Source organism: Myotis davidii, unplaced genomic scaffold (assembly GCF_000327345.1).
Source record: "Myotis davidii unplaced genomic scaffold, ASM32734v1 scaffold495, whole genome shotgun sequence".
Classification (NCBI taxonomy): domain Eukaryota; kingdom Metazoa; phylum Chordata; class Mammalia; order Chiroptera; family Vespertilionidae; genus Myotis; species Myotis davidii.
The window spans coordinates 857,370-866,087 of record NW_006286239.1 but is presented as its reverse complement, the minus strand read 5'-3'; the positions used below and the strand labels follow the sequence as shown (position 1 = coordinate 866,087).

The following is an 8,718-nucleotide window of genomic DNA, read 5'->3' as shown; positions in this document are numbered from 1 at the left end:
ATAAAAAGCTAAAGGAGTTCATCACCATCTAACCAGTATTACATGAAATGCTGAAAGGTATCCTTTAAGAAGAGGAAGAAGAAGAAAAAGATAAAGGTACAAATTATGAACAACAAACATGCATCTATCAACAAGTGAATCTAAGAATCAAGTGAATAAATAATCTGGTGATCATAATAGAATCAGGGACATAAAAAAATAAAATAAAATAAAATAAAATAAAATATTGAAGAAGAGGGAATGCTTGCTAATTCAGTTTATGAGGCAAACATAACCCTGATACCAAAAACAGGCAAAGAGCCCTAACCGGTTTGGCTCAGTGGATAGAGCATCGGCCTGCGGACTGAAGGGTCCCAGGTTCGATTCCGGTCAAGGGCATGTACCTTGGTTGCGGGCACATTCCCAATAGGGGGTGTGCAGGATGCAGCTGACCAATGTTTCTAACTTTCCATCCCTCTCCCTTCCTCTCTGTAAAAAAAATCAATAAAAAAAACAAAAACCAAAACAAAACAAAACAAAAAAACAGGCAAAGACAACACAAAAAAGGAAAACTACAGGCCAATACCTCCGAATACAGATGCAAAAATTCTAAAAATATACCAGCAAATTGAACGCAACAGTACATTAAAAGCATAATACATTATGATCCAGTGGGGTTCATTCAAAGGATGCAAGGATAGCTCAACATATGCAAATCAAACACTGCGCATTAACAAAAGATAAAAATCATATATCAATAGATACAGAAAAAGCATTTGATAAGATACAACATCCACTTATAATTAAAACTCTCAATAAAGTTAATATAGAAGACAAGTACCTCAACATAATAAAGGCATATATGACAAACCCACATCATACTTGATGAAAAAATGAAAGCTTTTCCTTTAAGGTCAGGAACAAAACAAGGATGTCCAATCTCACCATTATTCAAAATAGTATAACAGAGCAATCAGGCAAGAGAAAGAATTGAAAGGTATCCAAATTGGGAATGAAGAAGTAAAACTGTCAGTATCTGCACATGACATGATTCTCTTATATAGAAAACCCTAGATTCCACCAAGACTATTAGAAACAATAAACAAATACAGTAAAGTTGCAGGATACAAAGTCAAATACAAAAATTCATTGTGTTCCAATATAAAAAAATCTGCTGTGTTCCTATATACTATCAATGAAATAGTAAAAGGAAAAAACAAAACAAAAACCCTTTACAATTGCAACAAAAAAACCCACCTAGGAATAAATTTAACAAAGGAAATGAAAAAGCTATACACTGATAACTACAAGATATTATTGAAAGAAATTGAAGACACAAGGAAATGGAAAAATATTCTGTGTTCATGGATTGGAAGAATTAACATTGCTAAAACAGTCAAATAACCTAAAGCAATATAAAGATTTAATGCAAACACCATTAAAATCTCAATGGCATTTTCCACAGAAATAGAACAAAAAATTCTCTAATTTGTATGGAACTACAACAGATCCCAAAGAGCCAAAGCAATTCTGGGAAAAATCAAAGCCAGAGGTATCACACTCCCCGAGTTCAAACTATATTTCAAAGCTACAGTAATCAAAGCAGTATGGTATTGGCAGAAAAAGCCAAACACACAGACGGAACAAAATTGTTAGTCCAAAATAAACCCACACATATATGGGCCACTAATTTTCAGCAAAGGAGCCAAAAACATACAATGGAGAAAGAAAAGCTTCTTCAATAAATGGTGTTGGGAAAAATGGAAGCCACATGCAAAAGAATCTGAAACCATACATAAAAATTAACTCAAAAGACCTGAAACAAAATACACAAAAGAAAACAAAGGTATACACATTGGTCTCAGAGGGGTTTTTGTGAACTTGATCCCAAAGGCAAGAGAAGTAAAAGCAAAATATAAATTAATGGGACTACATCAAACTAAAAGCTTCTACACAGCAAAAGAACCATCAACAAAACAAAAAGGCAACCAATCGAAAGGGAGAAGATATCTGCAAACAAGACTCTGATAAGGAGTTAATATCCAAAATATATAAAGAATTCACACAACTCAACAACAATAAATCTGATTTAAAAATGGGCAGAGACATGAATAGTCACTTTTCCAAGGAAGACAAACAGATGGGCCAAGAGACACATGAAAAGATGTTTAACACCACTAGTTATTAGGAAAATGAAAATCAAAACTACAGTAAGACGCTACCTCACACCTGTTAGAATGGCTATTATCAATAAGACAAGATATAGCAAATGTTGGAGAGGTTGTAGGAAAAGGGAAACCTGATATACTGCTGACTGGACTGTAAATTGGTGCAGCCACTATGGAAAACAGTACACAGGCTCCTCCCAAAATTAAAAACAGAGCTACCATATGGCCCAACAATCTCTCCTCTAGCTACATACATGAAAAATTTGAAAACACTGTTTCATAAAGATTTTATAACCCTATATTCATTACAACATTATTCAAAATAGCCCTGACATGGTAACAACCTAAGTGTCCTTCGACCAATGACTGGATAAAGAAGATAGCTATACTAATCAGCCATAAAAAAGAAAAAAATATCTCCATTTGTGACACCATGGATGGATCTTGAGAGTATCATGCCAAGTAAAATAGGTCTGACAGAAAAGCACAAGAACTATATGATTTCTCTCATATGAGGATATAAAAAAAAGCAACAAAAGAACAAACAACATAGATACAGACATCAGTATGGTGACTACCAGAGGAAGGGGGATAGGGGCAGGTAGAAGAGGGCAAAGAGAGGATAAATGGTGATGGAAGGAGACTAGACTGTGGGTAAACACACACAACACAATATACAGAGGATGTATCATAGAATTGTGCTTGAAACCTATATAATTAATCAATGTAACCCTAATAACTTCAATTTAAAAAGAACAAACAAAACACACTCATAGATACAGACAACAGAATGAGGGTACCAGATGGGAAGGAAGCTAGGGGGAAGATGAAGAAGGTAAAGGGGGTCAAATATATGGTGAAAAAAGGAGACTACACCTTGGGGGGTGAGCACACAATGGAGTACACAGATGTTGCTTATAAAGTTGAGCACCTCAATCTTATACAATAGTATTAATCAATGTTACCACAATAGATTTAATAAAAATGAAAATAAAAGTAAAATAAAAATAAGATACATTTAAATATAAAATTAAAACAAAAAATAACTCTTCTTCTAAACCCCCTAATTTCTGGTTCTCTTTTCTCCCCTTCATAGTCAAACTTCTCAGGAGTCAGCTCAATTATTGTCTCTGTTATTACACTTGCCATTCATACCTCACACCAGCCCACTTTAGCTCGAGCACTCACAATTACATAAACAGATGACGAAGACTTAATGTTACTAAATTCAAAAACGTTTGTATTCTTCAAGTTATCTAAACATTTCAAAATGCGAAACTGATAATGCCACATCTCTGATTTTGATGGCTTCACATTGCTTTAAGAATGAAGACCAAGATTGTCAACATGTCCTGAAAGTTGGTTTAAAAGTTCCTGCACAGTGTGGTCCTTGCTTTTCTCTCTGACTCTAATCATACTCAGTCACTGAAGTTCAGGAACACTTGTATTCTTTCAGTTTTTTGAATGGGTAAAAATGTTGCATATGCTATTTGTTCTTCTTGACTACTAGTCACTTTTCTTCTCTCCCTAGTTAACCAGTATTCATTTTTTAAGTTACACCTTTCTGGAACTATCAGGGTCATACTATTACAGAAACCTGAACTTCTTACCAGAATTAGTCACAATGTAATTAATTAATACTGTAGTCAGTTAATTATCTTCCACACAAAAATAAAAGCTCTACAAGGATAGAAAACATGTCTGTCTTATTCACTGTTACATTCCTAGTAGCAAGTATAATGTCTTCCACATAATAGGAACTCAAACCGTACAAACAAGTAATGAAAAGTCACTGGTCACAGGGACATATTCAGAAAGTATAACTGTAATCTGGAAATACAAACCTTATTGTTAAGCCTCCAGGAAATTCTTCATCAAATAAAACTTCAAATAGGACATCAGCTTCTCTATTTGCTGTTAAAAAAGAGAGAAAAATCACATGATGAAAAATCAGCATACGAGGTTTTAAAATTTAAAAAGCATTAAAACTACCAAAAAAAAAATGATGTAGAGGAATACAGACAGTAAATGAAAAGTAAATAAGCTTACAGATTACCTCACTTGTTATTTAAAGTAAAATAATATTTTAAATCAGATGCTGTGAGGAATATACTTTTCTCTCTGCTTTTGTATATGTTTGAAATGATTCATAATAAGAGAATAAATAAGATATAATTTAGAGTTTGCAGTCTAAAAGTTCTTCCAATACGACAAAAGACAATGAAATTTTGAAAACATGGCAGGAATTGGGAGTAGAATGGAAAGAACAAATATATTATTAGATAGAATTGGTAGGATTTGTGACCTATGTGGATAAAAAGGATGGAGATACCAAAGATGACTCCAAGGTTCTGGCTGATAATGACCTGGAAGATTATAGACATCATAATTGAGACGTGAGACTCAGGACAAAGACACTCGTGCAATAAACTTAGGAGCAGAGAAGGACAAACTTGGGAGAGAGCATGAAAGATATATCTGTAAATATTAAATTTACCCAGAACGCCAAGGTAAAGTGAAATACCTAGTTATAATAACGTTTTGAATTCTAAGTCCAAATTAGTAAGAGTTTATCACATAACTTCAGAATTGACTCTCTTCCTCCCGTCTCCCCATACCACTACCTTTCCATTATACTGGTTCTATTTCTCTGACAACCACAATTTCTAATACTACATCAGCTTCTGGAGTGGGTGGGAGGATGTCTCCCCAACCCCCAGTCCCTCATTGCTAACTGAAACCAGGCCTGCAGAACTCATTCCGTTGTACCTTTTAACCTGACACTTTTACCTAAAATCTAAACTTTAAGAAGGTCCACTTTCTAGGTTCCCATTTCCAGTCTGTGGGAGGAACCACTTCTTCAAAAAATTATTGACATTTATTCATCCCTTTCGTGGAGATGAGGTCTCAGATGAGGGCAGTAATAATAAATAATCCCCTTTCTATACCATGCCCATGGCAGACATGGCTAACCAATCACAGAGCTCTTTTCCACTCAGGATAGATGTAGCTTTAAAACCCTTCAAGACAAAATTCCAAGCAGTCACTATTACTGATAGTTGTTGTCAGAAGAAAGGAAACTTCCATGTTATCAGATTCCTAAGGTCTTTATCAGGACAACCTAACTAGAGTACAATCCAATTAAGCTCCACGTCTGAAAAGCTGATTCAGGAGGTTGAGCAGATAGCAGAAGGGTTGCTTCATTACAGCCATCTGACCCTTACCACAGGGTCAGATTCATTGTCTTTTGTCTTATTGGAAGAACTTTTAGACTTCATTACAGCCATCTGACCTTTCCTCTTTCCACTTCCAGCAGCCAAAAATATATCCAAGAAATTATTTTTAAACATTCAGAAAAAAAATTCTCTTTTAGAGTCAAGTAAGCAGGGAAGTTCCTAAGAAGATGTGAAGATGAAAAATGTGAAGAACCACACTGCTCAAAGTTAGGTAAGAATGAGGTGAAATAATTCAAATCCCAGCTCTGCCACTCATCTGTATAAAGGCAGGTGAGTCACTTAACCTCTCAGGTGAGAAAACACTTGACAGTTAAATGCAAAATGCAAAAGTAAGTAGCAGTGTTGGCACTGAGTAAGCAGTTCTCTTAGGCTCATGGCCTGCCTGAGATGTGGAGTGGCAGTGCTGCCAGCACTGGGACCCCTGGACACCTGGTGTGTTGCTTTATGCTGTGTTTACTCATTCTGGAATCTCTGCTGCAAAGTTGCTTAGTCCAGACTTCCCTTTCAGGCACACTGAAATCTTAGGCTGCTTCTTCCGTTTTCTCAGCACTTTCTAATTTATTTATTTTTTTAAATAAAAAAACACAACTTAAAATTTACTTTCTTAACTACTTTTAAGTATACAGTATAGAAGTATTACCTATATGCACATTGTGCAACAGATTGATAGGTCTGTTTTATATTCATGATCTACCTATATTCATAAAATTCAAATGAATATGCATATTTAGTTAAAATCTTTTAACTGTAAATGAGTTAACACTTCATGTTTGTTTATTTCTCACAGAAATCAAGAGATTACAATGATAACTGAGGTAAACTTCTGAGCAAAACTAGATGAAAGCCTAACTTAAGAAAAATGATGAGACTTTTCTGTTTCATGAAAATGTGTGCATACCCATTAAGGTCTTGTATAATTTTAATGTGTTATATACAAGCTACCACATTTTCAGCAGTCTTTATTCAACTTTCCCTTCTTTTAATCGTTTTCTAGATAATTACACAAGACAGAAAATAAAATTTTCTCTGAAAACTAAAACAAAACTGAACTGAAACATACAAGGATTTAGTGTTTTTCCTAACTTAGAGTCAATTTCTGTTTAGATATGACACAGAAATTTGTGTTTTACTCTACAATAAATGCAGCTGACAACTTGCCCAGTACTGAGGTATTACCTCCTTTAATTCCTATGACGGTGCCCCGAAGGCCAACTGGCACCGAAAAGTCCTCTCTCACATTCACAACCCGGTCAAAGAGACGGAACTCTGCATCCCGATCAGGAATGACTCCATGCTGCTGTTCTAAAGGCTGAAGAGAAGAAAGCTCAAACTATTACTATTAAATCTAATTTTATATTGACTCTAATAATATACTGAAAACATTTTGGTTCTTCTATACTTTCCAAGTAAAAACAACTTTGAATTATTTAACAGAAAACTTACTCTGTACAGCAAATGGGGCTTCACTGTCACCCGTACCTTCTTATTATTCTTTCTTTGCTGAGGAAGTAAACATTTTAAATATTTATATCTGAAGGAGGAATAATAAATTCTTACAGTAAAAAATGTGAAGTGTAAGACATAGAAAAATGCAAAATTATGTATAACCATATCTGGTTCAAGAGAGACAAAACATTACAAAGCACAACATAAAAACCCCTCAATTCCCTTCCATCCCACCCAGTTACTACCTTTCCCCAAAGTAACCATACTTCTAACACAAAAGATTAGATTTGTCTATTTTGAACTTTATGTAAGTGCTATCCTATTCAAATGCTTTTACTCTAAAAGTTTTGGCCAACAAAAACTTTTTTTCTAAAAGGTATAAAGTATTGATCTATGATAATACTGTATTTTTTTGTGGCTACTTCTAAAAAAGTGGCACTCATTTAATAAAATCCTTGTTTTTGAAATCTATTATGAAACTGGCTTTGATGTTTAAATTTTTTGATCCTTTAAAAAATGCTGGAAGAAAACTTTAAAATAAATATATATATTATTGATTTTAGAGAGGGGGGGAGGAGAGAGACAAGGAGAAAGACATAGAAAAACATCCATTAATTGTCTCCCACACACGCCCTGCATTTTTTGGTGTACAGGATGATGGTCCAAACAACAGATTCATCTGGCAAGGGCTGGAGAAGACTTTTGCACTCTCTTTGTTATTTGTTAGTTCTGTCAACTCAAACTTAATTTGAGGGTCAGTTTCTTCCATCTATGAGATGGAAATAATATTACCTGCTTTACGTAATAAAAATGTGAGTATAATTTATACCCATTGAAATCCATAACTATCATTCACATTATATTTTTTTGAAGTGAATTCTTACTTATAAGAAAAATGACAGCAGTTTACTTACATGGCAGTCACCTATCTTTAGAACATAACTTACAGAAATAAGTACAAAAGGACAAAATAGTCCTAGTTACAGAGATCATATACTACAGAGGTCATTTTTAAAAAATATATATTTTTATTAATTTCAGAGAGGGAGAGACAGAAACATCAATGATGAGAGAGAATCAGTGATCAGCTGCCTCCTGCATATCCCTCCACTCCCACCCACTCCTGGGGATGAGCCAGGAACCCTGGCATGTGCCTTGACCAGGAATCAAATTGTGACCTCCTGATCACAATAGGTTGATGCTCAATCACTGAGCCATGCTGGCCAGGCAAGAGGTCATGTTTTTATATACTGTAAAACACTCAAGCCTTTAAGCAGAGCCTGTTTTCTTTTATTATAGAAATATTTCAATTATTCTTTCAATAAATTTTTACTGAGTTCCATTTATGTACCATGTATTGGTTTTGGTGCTGGGGCTATAACAGGGATCTATTCTTTTATTCTAGTTGAGGGAGACATAAGAGAAACAAAGTGAAAAAAATATATAACATGTTTGAAGGTAAAAGCATAGTGAAAAATAAAGCAGGTAATGAAGATCAGCAGTGTGGGGAGAGATTGCCATTTTAAATAGGGTGAAAAGTGAAGGCCTTACGACCAAGTTGCCTATTTCCAGACCAGAAGGATACTGATAACAACAAAACTGACCACAGCAAAAAGGAGAAAGAATAAAAACATTTTAAAACTATTTTAAAAAGCAGACCTGAGAACGAGGCCTGGAGAATTGCATATAAAAAAACCACAAGTGCTGGAGAGGATGTGGAGAAAAAGGAACACTTGTGCACTGCTGGTGGGAATGCAGACTGGTGCAGCCACTGTGGAGAACAGTATGGAGTTTCCTCAAAAAACTGAAAATGGAACTCCCAGTTGACCCTGTGAGCTCACTTCTAGGAATATATCCCAAGAAACCAGAAACACCAATCAGAAAGGATA

At 34.9% G+C, this 8,718-nt stretch overlaps 1 protein-coding gene across 1 annotated transcript in view; it reads right to left on the bottom strand.

The window, feature by feature from the left end:
- XRN1 (5'-3' exoribonuclease 1) overlaps positions 1–8,718 on the bottom strand; it is a 203,723-nt gene that overhangs the window by 33,217 nt on the left and 161,788 nt on the right. Inside the window, 3 exon segments of the mRNA XM_006757506.2 lie at positions 3,992–4,061; positions 6,560–6,692; positions 6,827–6,883. Of these exon segments, the coding sequence (XP_006757569.1) occupies positions 3,992–4,061; positions 6,560–6,692; positions 6,827–6,883 (260 nt within the window).